This window comes from Euleptes europaea, chromosome 11 (genome assembly GCF_029931775.1).
Source record: "Euleptes europaea isolate rEulEur1 chromosome 11, rEulEur1.hap1, whole genome shotgun sequence".
NCBI lineage: Eukaryota > Metazoa > Chordata > Lepidosauria > Squamata > Sphaerodactylidae > Euleptes > Euleptes europaea.
In genome coordinates this window covers 23,023,218-23,040,163 of record NC_079322.1, presented here as the reverse complement: position 1 = coordinate 23,040,163, position 16,946 = coordinate 23,023,218, and the positions used below count along the sequence as shown (strand labels likewise).

General features: G+C 42.5%; 1 protein-coding gene across 1 annotated transcript in view; it reads left to right on the top strand.

The window, feature by feature from the left end:
- Positions 1–16,946, top strand: part of BMPER (BMP binding endothelial regulator) — a 195,925-nt gene that overhangs the window by 24,066 nt on the left and 154,913 nt on the right. The window contains exon 5 of the mRNA XM_056857049.1: positions 1,505–1,587. Within this exon, the coding sequence (XP_056713027.1) occupies positions 1,505–1,587 (83 nt within the window). The remainder of the gene's footprint in view (positions 1–1,504; positions 1,588–16,946) is intronic.

Genomic DNA, 16,946 nt, shown 5'->3' with positions numbered 1-16,946 from the left:
GCAGTAATCTCTCTTAAAAGCAGCTTTTCTGTAGACCTTGGAAAGGAAAAGCAGAAAACGCCATAGGAATAAAGGCACAGGTTTGACATATCTTTAATCACAATATTCCACATGATGTCTTAACAATACTTACTAAAGGATTATTTACCTTGACCCAGTTATATCTCTGCCTTGCTCTCACACTCCTACATAAGTAAGAGGTCACAGCTAATTAATAAGAAAATTACATCTATTGGTATTTCCTCCACCTCTCTTTTACTGCTCAGGAAAGAACAGTCCTTTATGAATTCATTGAATCATAGAGTTGGGACCACCAGGGTCATGTAGTCCAACCCCCTGCACAATGCAGGAAATTCACAACTACCTCCCCCCCACACCTGCAGTGACCCATAGTCCATGCCCAGAAGATGACCAAGATGCCCTCCCTCTCATGATCTGCCCAAGGTCATAGAATCCGCATTGCTGACAGATGGCCATTTAGCCTCTGCTTAAAAACCTCCAGGGAAGGAGAGCTCACCACCTCCCGAGGAAGCCTGTTCCACTGAGGAACCGCTCTAACTGTTAGAAAATTCTTCCTAAAGTCTAGATGGAAACTCTTGATTAATGACCTCCAAAATGAACAGCCTTGCTCAGGTCTTTCAAGCTGAGGGCCATGGCTTCCTTGATTGTGTCAATCCATCTCATGTTGGGTCTTCCTCTTTTCCTGCTGCCTTCAACATTTCCTAGCAATATTGTCTTTTCCAGTGAGTCTTATCTTCTCATAATGTGACCAAAGTATAATAGCCTCCATTTGGTCATTTTAGCTTCTAGGGAGAGTTCAGGCTTTCCAAGACAGCATTGACCCATTTGTTATTACTACTATTTCCATTCAGTTTTTTGACTGAATATTTACGCACTCTGGAGTACCCTTTTCCCTTTTTCTCCCCTTCCCCACATCCTTGTCTTTATCACTGTGGAATGACAACCTTCTGACTTGCATGAAATTGAAATGGAGTGGCCACTGGTAGTCACAAAAGTTCTCTGTCTTGGCTCCTCGTGGCTCTAGCATCACATTGATTTTCCTCCCAATGTTCACAATGAATCTCTTTGGTTTCCACGTGATGTAATCAATATATAATTGCGGTATATGAAGATGACCCTCCAGGATTACACACTTGCTGTTTCCCCTCTTTGTTAAAGCCCCGGTTCCTGAGATGCACAATAAATTAATGAGAACTCTTTGCTTAATGCATTCGAATTAAGTTCATAGACCTTTGTGGTTAGGAAGATAAGATTTAAAATGTTAATGTGGTGTGCCCTAAAGGCTTGGAAATGAAATGGTAATTACCCGGAATTCCCATATGTGTTTATATTATTTTCAGGTAATGATTTTATCTAAACTTCTGATTAGAAAAAAATAGTGAGGGCTGGTAATACTTTGCTGCTGTGGTGTTTGTATTGCAGTTGTACTTTAAGAGAGAAGTGAGTAAAAATGTTTTAAAACTTTCCTCCCTTTTTTTTCCAGGTTGTACATTTGAAGGTAGACATTACTATGAAGGTGAGGAATTTCAGCCTGAAGGGAACAAATGCGTCAAGTGTGCTTGTATTGTAAGTCTTTAGCATTGTATCAATGCACATGACTATAAAAAAAGGATTATTGTTGTCATCATTATTATTGTTGTTGCTGCTGTTACTACTGTTGTTGTTTTTACTAATATTATTTACATTCAAAAGAAATTATATGGTGCTCACAAGCGTTACCTTCCTCAGACGAGATTCTGGAAGCACAACCGCTAGTTGAAAATTTACAACATAACTTGCATTGTCTATTGCAATTGCTTACTGTGCTCAGCCAAAAACCCACTAAAACCTCCACAATTTGAGGAAAAGAGCGCTTGACATGCTGTAGAATAATGCAGCATATACTGGAAACGTTTGCAGTCAAGTAAGACGAGCTGAATTAATGTTTGACTGGCCTTTGTGCAGTTGCCCCCAGCTGATTTGGTTCGGTACTGACCTCTACAACAGGGAAGGCCTTCTTTTACATTTATGTGGGGTGTTCTGTTCTAGAGACAGTGAATCAGGGGCCAGAAACATATTTTGATCCACAGGCTTATCACTTCATGATTAGTCTAGCTTTGTATAAAGTTGGTGCCTTCTAGAGATCTGCAGATTCCCCCGGCCCTCTCTTGGTTGGGATTAATCCTTTCCTTATTCCTGGAGTTTTGTCCAGTTCTGTTGCATTCTGTGGAACATGGAGCAACAGAATTTAAGGAGTAAATTTAGGGAAGGGGCTGTGACTCAGCTGTAGAGCAGCTGCTCAGCAGCTAATTACGGTAATTAGGTGGAGCACAGCTGAATGCTTTGTATTTTAAAAACTTCCAGGTTCAGTATCTGGCATCTCTAGTGGAAAGTTCTCAGATGGTAGAGCGGGGAACAACATTTGCCAAGACCTAAGTGAGCCACTGCCAGTCAGAGGCTCTGTCTGATTGTTTCTCTCTCCCACTCTTCCCTTCCTTCATCCATGCTGCCCAGAGTGGCAGAGATTGTATATGCTCTCCCCCCCAATTTCATCCTCACAACAACCCTGTGAATCAAGTTAGACAGTGAGAGTTTGACTCTCCAGAACATAGTCCATATTTTGCAGTGGAACATACAAATTAGGACCTCTTGACCTTTACATTTCTAATCTACTTATTTTTATTGATGTAACAGTGCATTCCTGAGCAGAATGCCTGCTCTGGGCTTAAGAGGCAACATGGCTGCACTGCCTCCTCCCGGCGCCAAAAATCCATGCAACCCTCATAGGGTTGCACGGGAGATATGCCACCTAAAAGGTGGTGTATCTCGGCAAAAAAAGGGGGTTGTTCCCGGGCCATAACGGCTTAGGAGGCCGCCTAACAGCAACCCCACCCCCAGCCCGGCACTGTAATGCCCAGGGAACGCCCCCCGGGAACGCCACCGCGGCCTTTGCCAGTGTTCGGATGCCTGCGGAAGGCTCCGTCGGCATCCCAGCCCAGCGCTGCCATGGCAGTGGCCGGTGACTGGCATCCAGGCCTTCCTGCTGGCGTTGGGGCCACTACCACCGGCGTAACTTGCCTGTACCCTGGCGTGGGGCCCCCGTATGCTGGCGTGGGCCCTGCTGGGCCTCCTAAAGGACTTTCACCCTGGACGCCGGTGCTTCTCAGGAATGCACTGTTAGTTATTTATACCCCACTTTTCTCCTTGTAGTGGAGGCACAAAAATGCAATTTAAATAAGCAACCTCTCCAGACTACAATAAACCACAACTGCATTTTGGGCCAGTCCTAGATCCTGCTCATTCAGGGCCATGAGCTAAAGCTATGGCATAAGAGCACTTCGGCACTTTCCCTTCTATTCATGATTCTGGCTGTGCCCTATAATAGGAAGGGGAAACATAGTGTCAATTGCTTTGCCTTCTGTGGCATCAGAAAGTCTTGTCCCTGGTTGGTAACCAGCTGAAGCTTAAGGAGCAGCAGACAGAATACCTTGCATGTGCATTTTTGTACCATGCACTGTGATGTTGCGTAATGTTGCAGGATCTGTCCCCTGCCGGCTCCAATTAATCATTCAGCGCACACATATATAGCTCCAGTCAGATCAGTAGAATGTGTGTGACTTTGCCTGGGGTGAAGTTGGCTGTGTGTCTCCAACACCACCTTAAACTTCATCCAAAAAGAAGTTGCGCGATGATGAGTGTGATTAATAAGTTGCCAGTTTGTCGGTGCTTCCTTCCCACCATCCCTACCTGAAAGAAATCAGTCGGGTAGTTAAGAGGGTGGTTATCAGTGGAAACCAAAGTTTCAGCTGATGGAAGAGCAGTGCGCCGCTCCTCCCTCGAAACCGTGCTCATCTTCATTCCTGTTTCCTCCACTCCTCTTTTCTCTTACCTTCTTGTTTTCCCTTGAATTAGTGTGACGTAGCCTGAAAACGAACTGAGGAGCCATCATAGATGCTTGTCGTAGTTTACTGACTGTGCTCCGACATGGTTTTCCCCCCTTTTAAAAAAAATTAAAATGCATCAGCAAATGTCTTATAGAGAAGCAGGGTGGATGTCTTGTTTCAGATACTTATCCAATCATGTGATGGTATGGGAACTGGCTTGTGTGTGATGTGCCGTAACATGTGAGGAATAGATGAAAGGTATTTTTCCCCACCCCAATTAGATTTCCAGTGATCTGAGATTGTAATCATTCAGCATGACCTCTGTAAGGGAGGAAGAGAAGAGAAATGAAGAAGGAAGTATAATACCAAAAGACAATTTTCTCCAAGGATTCTCCCCTCCCCTCCCCTCTCTCTCTCTTTTTTTTTGTTGTAGTTTTGGCAGTAGGATGATAGATGGAAAAACACAGAACAGTTTTGTTTCACCTCCTATTCCCAGAATCAGGGCCTGAAATAGCAGAGCAGCATTGTTAGAGTAAACCAAATACACGGCTCCCTTCAAGCTTGGATTTGGGCTGCGACCTTTAGATTCTGGGTTAAGATTTATTTCTCCACGGAGTTGAATGGATATTTACATCTGCTTCAAACCCCGTGGAGTAAATGTCGTATCCAGTCTTTAGGAATCTCTCTTTCTGACCTAAAAGAGCATGGGTCATCAGCAGCTCTTTCTTCCATCTTGAGCAGCTTGCAAAAACTGGATTCTGGAAGTACTACAATAAGAACACGTAGAGTGTGCTCACCTCTATACCTAGGTCTAAACTTGCTGCAGTCTCTCCCAATGTACTTTGATTTTCTGATAAACCCACGATACAGACGATTATTTATGTTGGCTAGACTGAATGCCATCCCTTCAGGGGAGTTAATAGGTTGTTTAAATAGGGTACCGTACTGTGAGAGAGTATGTCAATGTGGCTCTGGCCAAATAGACACTCTTCAGCATTCCTTGTTTAGCTGTGACTTGCTCAGCGAAGCTAGAGACAGATGGATAAAGCCTTGTATTTGGGAATCTTTTAGGGGAAAAACCTAATTTTTGGCTCTGTTTCTTCACTTTTGGGATGCTGGGAGTGAGGCTGGAGGCCTCTCCCAGGTTTTATTTTCTTATATATAGGACAAATTTTACTAGAATAGAGTGCTGGAGTTATTTAATGGCAGCGACTGATGTTTATTGCAAAACCTATGTGTTTGCCTGTACATGTCAGTTCTATCCTGTCACGTCCCCTCCTCCAATTCTAATCATCCTTAATGAATGGTAGCACCTTGGGCTGTATTTGTGTTCTTTTTAAGCACTTAGGTCTTCATGATCACTCACTCTCTGCCAGAGTCCATAATGTTAGTCAACTTTTCTGCAGATGCATTAAAGCTGCATTAAAACGCACTGACCTTACCGCGCTCAGATTTAGTGTCCATCTGCTGAATGCTTGTTGTCAATCATTATGGCTCCAGATGGCTTTTGTCTTATCGGTGTCGGATCCTTGAAACATTCTCTTAGTCCATTAACACTTCCCTGAGTAGTCTAGTCCTTCAGGTGGTTTGCGGTTTCCTGATGAACATGAAAATATATTGTACACCACTCTTCACGTATTGCCTTTCAGTGAGAGCGGACAGGCTTCAGATGGCTGGAGCTCTCTCGGGAGCGCATTTGTGTGTGAAAAAAGGGCAGGGTTATCGGGATCGCTTACTGAAGCCCAGCTGGCTTGCAGTAATTCATCCACCCAGCATAATTCCTTGGAACAGAGTTGAGGAAGCCCATGGAAGTTTCCAGTGAAAGCGTGGTTCTTCTCCCACCCCCTTTCCATTCAAAGTACAGAATGATGGAGTGGTGACATTAATCAGGTGTTATTCTTCAGAAACCACATTTACAAGAGCTCGAGAGGCAACCTGCCTGGTTGTTTGGGGAGGAGGCTGCTTGTTTGAACTCTTGGCTCTCACATGTGCTTTCTTGCAGCCTATATTAAATAGTCAGATTCCAATTATCCTATTAGTTTCCCCCCCTTTTGATGTAACAGTTTAAAAATAATAAAAAAGGCAGGCTTGACAAGAAAATGGCTCTCGTGTGAGGGCAGTAACCATGGCAAAGTTTATTGTCAAGTGAGAGTATTCCAGACCCATAACTGGGCCCTTTTTAATTGCCAAGTCTCCCACACGCCCATGTTACCGAGACTATAAGCTTTATGAGTACTGGCATGTGAGGTATTTGGAGATATGAGGTACCGCCATGCTGCGTGAGGAGGCTGGCCTATTGACTGGCTTCAGGAGAGGAGGATTCCGTTTTTGGTTTCCAGCTGGGAATGGGGAACAAGGCTAGGTCCCCCCCCCCCCGTGTGCCATATTAAGAGGTGAAACAAATGATGTTTGATTGCTGCATTTCTGAGATGGCTAAGTGTTGTCCCGTAACATTAACCGGGTGGGAAAGACTTGTTACCTTTTGCAGGAAGACTGAAGCACTTTTGAAGTCAGGGTTTTTCATGGAACAGTTTTCATGGAACAAAATGAGGCATGTGCATCAGCTTAGCTTTCACCTAATTAGATTGCCTTTTAAAGCCAGCATATGTAATGTATTATTTATGCATATTTATGTCCCATCTCTCCTCCAAGAAGCCTAAGGTGGTATACATACTGTTATCCACGCCATAACCTTTTGAGGTTGGTTAGGTTAAGAATAAGGGATTGTTGCTCTCGAGGGACAAATCTGAACCCAGAACAAATGCTGGTTGCTTATATGTCCATCTCCAAGGGAAGATTGTAATGGCAGTCATATATCACTGCGCCTAAAATTATCCAATGAACTTGAATTGAGTGTGCAGTACTTTTAAACATTGGCTGTATAAATTCAGAGGATTTAAGTTTTCAGTCTTTTGTGCATGCTGTATTTCTTCTATAGTTAGGTTATCATTTTTATATGACATTTATTTAGTAATAACAATATTCTGGATGGAAAAAACAATGTTGTCTCCATCCTGAAGAGCATGCGCCTGTGTCCAACCATGCGTGTATGGAAGGCACACAGAATTTTCCTGTCTCCATTCTAAAAGCACCTTCCATCCATGGAAAGATTGTTCCTGAGTCTGCAGAGAGATTTATTATTATGGCATTAGCCAGAAAAGATACAAACCTTCTCAATAAAACTCATTACACTGAGGCTGCAGAATCCATGCATAAGAATAGCTGCATAGACTGGGGCTCTTCAATGAGGAGGAGGTTGAAGACACAGTGCAGTTTCACCCCTTCACTCTCTTTCCTGCAGCATTCCAACCGGTGCAGTTTTTCCTTTGAGTGAGTTTTAGAAGGGACTGCTGGAATAGAGAGGAATACAGGAAAATCATTGTTCTCTCTCTTTGTGGCATGATATAGGCCAGTGATGGCGAACCTTTTAGAGACCGAGTGCCCAAACTGCAACCAAAAACCCACTTATTTATCGCCGAGTGCCAATGCGGCAATTTAACCTGAATACCACCCCCAGAGGGGGCCCAGAGGGAGAGGCTAGGGTTGCCAAGTTCCTCTTCGCCATGAGTGGGAGGTTTTTGGGGTGGCGCCTGAGGAGGGCGGGGTTTGGGGAAGGACTTCAGTGCCATAGAGTCCAATTGCCAAAGTGGCAATTTTTTCCAGGGGAGCTGATCTCTATTGGTTGGAGATCACCTGTAATAGCAGATCTCCAGCTAGTACCTGGAGATTGGCAACTAGTTCCTTAGTGTTTTCTCTCTACATATCAAGACAAATGGAAAGGTGTTTGGAGGATAGCTTGTGGGCACTTCAAAGGTGGAATAGGACTGCACGCCCTCCGCCCGCACAGACCCAGAGGGTGCCGGAGAAGCCGCTGGAGGGAAAGAAGGAAGGAAGGAAGGAAAGAAGGGAAGGGAGGGGGAAAGGGAAGGAAGGGAGGGAGAGAAAGAAAGAAAAAGAGAGAGAAAGGGAGAAAGACATGGAGCAAGGGAGAGAAAGAAAAAGGACAGAGGGAGACAGAAAAAGAAAGAGGCCATTTATGCATGGGAGGTTTTGCCTTGGATTTGCCACTCGGTGGGGCGCGGCAGCAGGCTTGTGAGAGGCGAGCAGGGTGGGGCAGAGGGCGCCTCCTTCGCACCCACCGACCAGCCATGCCCCTCCGCCCGCACAGGCCCAGAGGGCGCCGGAGAAGCCGCCGGCCATGCCGAGTGTGAGCGCTCAGCTTCTGTTCCCCGCTCTCCCACCCGCCTGGCTGGCCGCGCATGCTCCAGCGGCGGCAATGGCGGCAGCTTCTGTGGGAGAGTCCGGGGGCCACCGCCAATCATGTCGGAGGTTCCCCACCCCTGGGCTACAGCCTCCCCCATCCGGGGTGGGGCAGAGCCGGAAAGACCAGTGGCTTGGAGGAACCGTGCGTGCCGGCAGAAAGGGCTACGCGTGCCGGAAGTGGCACCCGTGCCATAGGTTCGCCAACACGGATATAGGCCATGGGTCTTTCCCAGATGAATATCCTTTAAGATGCTTCAAGAGCATCTTTACTAATCTCATCTTAATCCCTTTTCCTGGCTATTTTTCTGTGTTTCATGAAATCATCTAATTCAGTTCTGAACTCAGTTATTCTGCATCAGGTAGCATGCATAGTTAGTTTGGACATCTGTGTACCCTGTAAAAGCGAAGCTGAGAGCAATACTGTAAGGACATTAGACTCAGTCAAGAGGCTAAACTCCTAGCAGAGTCAGTCAAGGCAGAATGGTCACACCAGAAGATGATGTATCCAGCCCCTTCAGGAATCAATGGGCACATCAGCAGAGGAGTATGGACAGTTCCAGTGGTGATGGGGGTGGAGAAATCCTTGAAGGATAGCTACTGGGCAGCAGTGATAGTAGAAGGTGGCACTAGCGGAGGATCTATCGTAGACAATGACAGTGCCACTTTAGCTAACCCTGGTTAGTATTGCGCAGAAGAAGGCAATGGTAAACCACTTTTTATCATCCCTTACCTTGAAAACCCTATGAGGAGACTATCCAAAATGAAGGAATGAGTATAAATGATGTATGGAAGGGTACTGGTTGGACATTGGAATTATTATTATTAATTTTTTTTGCAATGAGAAATAGTTCAGCTGTTGAATCGGCTGCCTAGGGAGGTGGTGAGCTCCTCCTCTCTGGCAGTCTTTAAACAGTGGCTGCATGATCACTTGTCAGGGACGCTCTAGGCTGATCCTGCATTGAGCAGGGGGTTGGACTAGATGGCCTGTATGGCTCCTTCCAACTCTATGATTCTATATAGTAGTGGAAGATGGAACTCCCAGGTCGAATGGCACTCCATCAGCTACTGGGGAAGAACTGTGGACAAGTATGAGTAGTGCAATGCTTAGTGATACAACTGGACTGAAGCTGAAAGGACTTTCAGTTGTTGATGTGAATTGACACAAAAAGAAAGCCCAAAGCTGTTTGACTCATATAATAGGGACATGGAATGTGTGACGCTCAGAATTGTAAAACGAGAAATGGAATGTTTAAACATTGCAACCCTGGGAGTGTGAGGATTAAAGAAGGCTGGATTAGGATATGTTCAGTCAAAAAATTACGAAGTGTTTTTTTTGGGGGGGAATGACAAACAGAAGAAATGGAGTTGCTCTAATAGTGAGACGAGATGTAGAAATCAAGGGATATAATGCAAAGTCTGACCAAATAATATCAATCAGATTTCATGGAGAGGCTATCAACATAACCATCATTCAAGTTTACGCCCCATCTATTGATGCTAAGAGGAAGAAATTGAAAACATTTATGCAAGTCTCCAGGAAGAAATTGATCTCACACCTAAACAAGATGTGCTGGTAATCATAAATTAATGGAATGCAAAAGTAGGAAACAAAGTAGAATCAAATATTGTCTGAAGATTTGGGTTAGGAGCACGAAATGAAGCAAGATTCCAAAACATAGTGCCAACATATAATCTAAACATTTCTGAAGAGTTTAAAGATCATGTAGCAGTTTTGGATTGCTAAATTCAAGTGAACAAGAACTTGAAGAAATGTGGGTTGAAACCAGAGATATTATCAAGGAAGAATGCACAAAGGCTATTCCTGTAGCCAGAAGAAATGAAAAGCCTTGATGGATGGCTGATGAAACTCTTAAAATTGCTAAAGGTAGATGAGAAGCAAAATAAAAGGTGATAGAAATAGCATCAGAATTCTGAATTCACTGTTCTGGCGACTTGCATATAGAGACAAAGAGAACTATTATAATAACCAGTGTAAAGGTCCAAGAAATCAAAGAGAATTTTAAAACATGGTTAGGCATGCTAAAAGGTCAACACAGGCATATATTAACTGAACTGAACAAACAAAAGAAAAGATGGGAACAATACACTGAGAAACTATACAGAAAAGATTAAAAGATCTCCTTCCAAGAAGAATCTTTGGAAGAAGAACCTGCAGTTTTAGAAAGTGAAGTGAAAGCAGAACTCAAAGCAACTGGGAGAAATAAATCACCAGGAATAGATGGAATATCAATACACCTATTTCAAGCTTCAGAAATGGAGCCTATCAAAACCTTAACAAGAATTTTCTAACAAATATGGAAAACAAAACAATGGCCCAAAGACTGGAAATGCTCAGTCTACATTCCATTTTTTTAAAAAAAGGAGACGTCGAAAACAGCAGCAGCTATCGGACCATTGCATTAGTTTCCCATGCGATTAAAGTGATGCTCAAAATCTTACAACAAAGACTTTTACCATATATGGGATAAGAAATGCCAGATGTTCACACTGTTCAGAAAATGAAGAGGCTCTAGAGATCATATTGCAAGTTTACATTGATTACTGGAACATATGAGAGAATTTCAGAAGAAAATCAACTTGTATTTCATAGATTACAGCAAAGCTCTTGACTGTGTGGATCATGAAAAGTTATGGCTGGTTTTAAAAGAAATGAATGCACTAGAGAACTGATTGTTTTGATGTGCAACCTGTACTCCGGACAAGAGGCTACTGTTAGAAAGAATGTGGAGAAACAGAATGTTCTGGCAAAAGTGTCAGACAAAGATGAATTTTATCTCCCTATCTCTTCAATCTGGGTGCAGAACATATCATAAAGAAAACTGGATTAGCTGGATTAGGTTTAGATAAAGGTAGAGTGAACACATGAACACATGAAGCTGCCTTCTACTGAATCAGAGCCCTTGGTCCATCAAAGTCAGTATTGTCTACTCAGACCGGCAGCGGCTCTTCAGGGTCTCAGGCAGAGGTCTTTCACATCACCTACTTGCCTAGTCCCTCTAACTGGAGATGCTGGGGATTGAACCTGGGACCTTCTGCCTGCCAAGCAGATGCTCTACCACTGAGCCATGCCCTCCCCAAAGTTGGTGAAAGGAATATTAACAATTTGGGATATGCAGATAACACCACATTACTGGCAGAAAATAGTGAAGACTTAAAACAACTCCTGATGAAGGTTAAAGCACAAAGTGCCAAAGCAGGATTACAGCTGAACATCAAACCGATAAAAGCAATTACTACTGGGGAATTACACAACTTTAAGGTTGACAATGAAGAAATTGAAATTGTTCGAGATTCTTTACTCCTTGGCTTCATCGTTGACCAAAAGGGAGACTGCAACCAAGAAATCAGAAGGAGATTGAGACTGGGAAGGGCAGCCATGAAGGAGCTAGAAAAGATCTATAAGTGTAAGGATGTGTCTCTGGAAACCAAGATAATCCATACAGTGGTATTCACCATTACTAGGTATGATTGTGAAAATCGGTCCAAGAAGAAAGCTGAGAGGAAGAAAGTTGATTCATTTGAAATAAGGTGTTTCAGGAGAGTTTTATAGACACTGTAGACCACCAAAAAGACAAATAAGTGGGTTTTAGATCAAATCAAGCCTGAAGTGTCCCTTGATGCTAAAATGACTAAACTGAGGCTATTGTACTTATCATGGTCATATCATGAGAAGACAAGAGTCACTGGAAAAGACAATAATGCTAGGAAAAGTAGAAGACAGCAGGAAAAGAGGAAGACATGAGATGGATTGACTCTATAAAGGAAGCCACGACCCTCAGTTTGCATGGCCTAAGCAAGGCTATTAATGATAGGATATTTTTGAGGTAATTAAATCATAGGATCTCCATACGTTGGAAGTGACTTGACTGTACTTAACTGTCACATACCTTGTAAAGAAAACAGAATATCAATCTTGATTGCCACATAAAAAAATCTTTTGGCTATGGCCAGGCAACTGTTAGCACAAGCTTGGAAATAGCCAGGCCTGGGTGTTAATGAATGGGCTCGCAAAATATGGCATGTTGTATTAATTGATAAGATCACCACTTATAAGAAGATCTGCAAAGGGAAAAGTGAGGGGCAGGAGACATTTATGCTTGTACATGGTATGTTGGAATAGAAACAAACCTAAAGAGTAGGTAAAAGAAAATATCTTGAGATATATCTGAACAAAAGGCTATCAAGAAAATACCGGTACATTGATTAATACTGGACACCAGCAGATGCAAATTTGTAAGTGCTTTATTAGGAACAGTAAATGTAACAGATTGTAGGAGTATTGTGGGGGGGTTCTTCTTAAACTGAATTGAATATATGATCATTGACATATGGAATTTTTTCTCTGTTTTGCTCATTTGTGTATGGGAAATAAGTATAATAAAATAAAATTTATTTTAAAAATCTTGATTGCTACTGTTGTCTTCTAACCATCTCCCATTGGTGGAAGTAAGTTCAGATGGCCCTTCTTGTTTTTTGTTGAGGTGATGCATATGTTGATCCTGCCTCTTCCCCCCCATCCCCACCCCCCCTGCCAGTGCAACCCATTAAGATGAATTTCATAAGGTGCAAGTTTGAGCCTAAGGCTTTGGGTGTGGGCAGAAAAGAGAATTTCAATTTCAATATTGCTTTTGGCAAGAGAACAATCTTTATCTTCAATCATCCATACATTTAAATAAAATTTGCCTTTTTGGGGGAAAGTGGGGAGGATGACATGAATGGAAAATAGTAAGTAGTACTGTGAAGTGTAAACTTGGTAGCACTAAGATTTATAATGTAGATGGTTCTCTAGTTGTATCTTCTCTTTTGTGTGTGTGTTTGTAAAAAGTAGGTGTTTCAGAAACACACCGAAGAACAGGCCATTGAATATAAATAGAGATTGGACTTACAAAACGAACCCTGACCAAGCTGTCTCAAATTTGGTCAGATGGTAGCCCTAAATTGTATCCCAGCACCCAGGTCAACAGCTTTTGTTAGGCAATTCTGGCTCTAGTGTGGAGTACAATCTGAAGTGCTTAGAGTAGCCTACTCTGGATTGGGAAATTCCTGGATATTTGAGGGTTGATCCTGGGAAGGGTTGGGTTTAGGAAGTTGAGAGACCTCAGTGGGATATAGTGCCAAATTGTCCACCCTCCAAAGCAGCCACTTTCTCCAAGGCAAGTGATCTCTATAGTTTGGAGATCAATTGTAATTCCAGGAGATCTCCAGGTCTCACAACCCTAGAAGTGCTATAGAGGCCCAGTATGGATTATGACCATTGTGTTGTGGGATGGAGGGCATCAGCTTTTCCCAGGGGGAGTTATTTGCCCCACTTGGCTGTTGCATAAGCACTGCATATTTGCTAAGCTTCCTTCTTTGTCTCCTGGAACAGTATCCTGAAATTTTGTGTGGAGTTTTGTGCAGCTGCCTATTCAATGGGGCCTTGGTTCCTGGAACTACTCTGTCAACCTGTGGACTGCTTTCACTATTGAGAATCATGGATCTGACAGTGTTTGCTTTAGTTTTGGGTCTTTTCCTGGAGAAAGAAGGATGCTGCCAGGCCTATGTGCCAACTGCCCAGTTTTATTGTGACAAAAGTATATTTTACAGTTCTTTTAAGCTATTTTTTAAATTACATATAGGGTTGTCATGTCCCACTTCACCTCCGACGGGAGGTTTTGGGGTCAGAGCCAGAGGAGGGCGGGCTTTGGGGAGGGGAAGGATTTCAATGCTATAGAGTCCAACTGCCAAAGTGGCCATTTTCCCCAGGTGAACTGATCTCTATCGGCTGGAGATCAGTTGTAATAGCAGGAGATCTTCAGCTAGTACCTGGAGATTACTAATAAATTGTTACATATGCTGAACAAACAATAGTTAAAGTAACATACAGCACTGGCTCATAAATAATAATATCGAACAACTAACAAGTTCTTTTCATGATGACAGTCACTTTTACTCAAAATTCAGTATACTAAAAAACGAGGATGAAATGAAAAGCCACTAAACCGGTTACATCACCGGAATAAATCAACAGAAAGAAACGAGTACATATACCCAGTACAATTCAATGAATTGTAGTATTAATATTATGTTATAAATTTAATCTGATTGTATGAGCACTAATGACTGTGAGACGTTTATCTATTTATATATATTTTTTCAGAGGTCTTTGACCCTATAAAATTATAACAACTGATGAAGCTTATGAGCGAAACGAACACGTATCCGGAAGTGTCGTTTTGTCACTGACTTTCTATGGTACTTTTCTGATTTTTTGAAACCGTCGGATTTGGACGTCCAGCATTACTTTGCCACTACCATTTATTTTGTTATACTGAACATCAGCTTAGAAGATGTTTCTTTGATGAACTGATCAGCACGTGAATTCTCCTTGAATCTCATCAGGAGTTGTGGATTATAAGAACGAGAGGAATTGGACTTTCCTTTTCAGTTGATTGTACTGGGTATATGTACTCGTTTCTTTCTGTTGATTTATTCCGGTGATGTAACCGGTTTAGTGGCTTTTCATTTCATCCTCGTTTTTTAGTATACTGAATTTTGAGTAAAAGTGACTGTCATCATGAAAAGAACTTGTTAGTTGTTCGATATTATTATTTATGAGCCAGTGCTGTATGTTACTTTAACTAGTACCTGGAGATTGGCAACCCTAATTTTGCCAATCCAGCATGGTGTAGTGGTTAAGAGCAGTGGTTTGGAGTGGTGGAGTCTGATCTGGAGAACCAGGTTTGATTCCCCATTCCTCCACATGAATGGCAGCTGGTGACCTTGGGCTAGTCACAGCTCTCTTAGAGCTCTGTCAACCTCACCTACCTCACAGGGTGCCTGTTGTGGGGAAGGGAAGGTGATTGCAAGCCAGTTTGATTCCCCCTTAAGTGGTAGAGAAAGTCAGCTTATAAAAAACCAACCCTTCTTCTTCTTATATATAATTTTAGTTATTAGATCTGTGAATTGATCCATCCTGCAAAGTATAGCCCTATGGACCAGGGGTTGCAAAGTTTAAATTGATTAGGCATCTAAGATCTCTTCCATATACATGTACTTTTTAATCCTTGGATTCTGCTATTTGATCTTGATGGAAGTTCATCAGAGCAAAACCTCTGGATTAAAGGGGGAAGAAATCCTAACTGAGATATGGCTGGAGGAATCTATTCATTTATACCAGGAAACTTCTGCTGAGGAATTGGGGGTGGGGGGTGGGGAGTCATGTTGCAGAGGAGTAGTTCTGTTTTCCTTGCTTGCAGTCAAAACAACAGGGTCTTGTGGCACCTTAAAGACTAGCAGATTTATTGCGGCATAAAGGTTTGTGGATTAGAGCGTGACAGAGGACTCTAGTCCATGAAAAATTATGCCACAGTCAACCTATTGGGGTCTTTTAAGATGTCACAAAAGTCTTGGTTGTCTCAACTGAGGAGACTCTAATTTCAGGCGTACTCTTATCTCTCAGCCATCTTACCTTGATCTTAAATTATCCTTTTTTAAACCGATGAACAAATCTTTCTACACCCTTAAGAACTCATGTATTTAGTTTTTATATTAGTTTTCAGTGTCAGCATAGTTTTACCACTGGGGGAAATCCTTTCAAGAGGAGAGCTTTTAGAGAATGAGGGTTTTTTTTTTATCTTGTATGTAGGCCACATAAAATAGATTACTAAGGCAGTGTTACACGTTAAATTAAAGAACTAATGTGTAAGGTAACAAAGATTGTATTTTGAATGAAACATTTTGTGAACCCATATTGAGTCATTTTGTCTTGAAAGCATATAATGTTTGCCTTTCAGATGTACTGGAAGGCACAGCAAATGTTTGCCAGTGTTAGCACAGTTTTTATAATTGCTGTAGTGTATTAATATTTGGGCTGCCAACATATTTAAAGATGCAAAGTTGATTAATTATTTGGATTGTAACAGTTTTAATTGGATTTGTTAATTGGTCAGGTTGTTTAATTCATATTACCATGCATCATTAGAATATTTTTGAGGGATCTGCTTACTCCTAGTTAGGCAGAAAAGAACATCTTTAACGTACGGTGGAAACCAGAGACGTTTGCCAGAAATGGAAGTGTTTCTGAGGAATAACTCAAGTCGGCCACAACACAACTCAGGGCTTTTCCACACCGGGCTTTTGCTTCCTAAGAGAAATCATTGTTTGAGGGTTGCTGCTCTCCCATTTTCTTTTTACTCCCCCCACAATGTGTTTTCAGACCACCTAAAAGGTAGTCTGAGAAAAGTGCAGGGAAAACGCGAAGAAAAATCAGGGGGAACAGCAACCGCAAATGATACCATCTGTAAGGGAGGGGGAAAAGCTGAGCTGCATCAAAAGCCCCGTGTGGAAAAGGTCACTGTGAATGTGTTGAAGGGGAGGGGGTGGCTGCTAATTGTGTGGTCTGCACCAGCACTTTAGAAAGAACATTATCAAGCATGTGACTTAGAACGGATGCAGCTAAAAGTAGAAATAGTGTTCTATACAAATTCTGATGATCGTACTGGAGAAAACGTATAAATATCATTATTATATTATATTATATTATATTATATTATATTATATTATTCAATTTATACCCCATGGTGGTTTGGAGTGGCGGAGTCTGATCTGGAGAACCAGGTTTGATTCCCCACTCCTCCACATGGGCGGCGGAGGCTAATCTGGTGAACTGGGTTGGTTTCCCCACTCCTCCACACGAAGCCAGCTGGGTGACCTTGGGCTAGCCACACACTCTCAGCCCCACCTACCTCACAGGGTGTCTGTTGTGGGGAGAGGAAGGGAAGGTGATTGTAAGCCGGT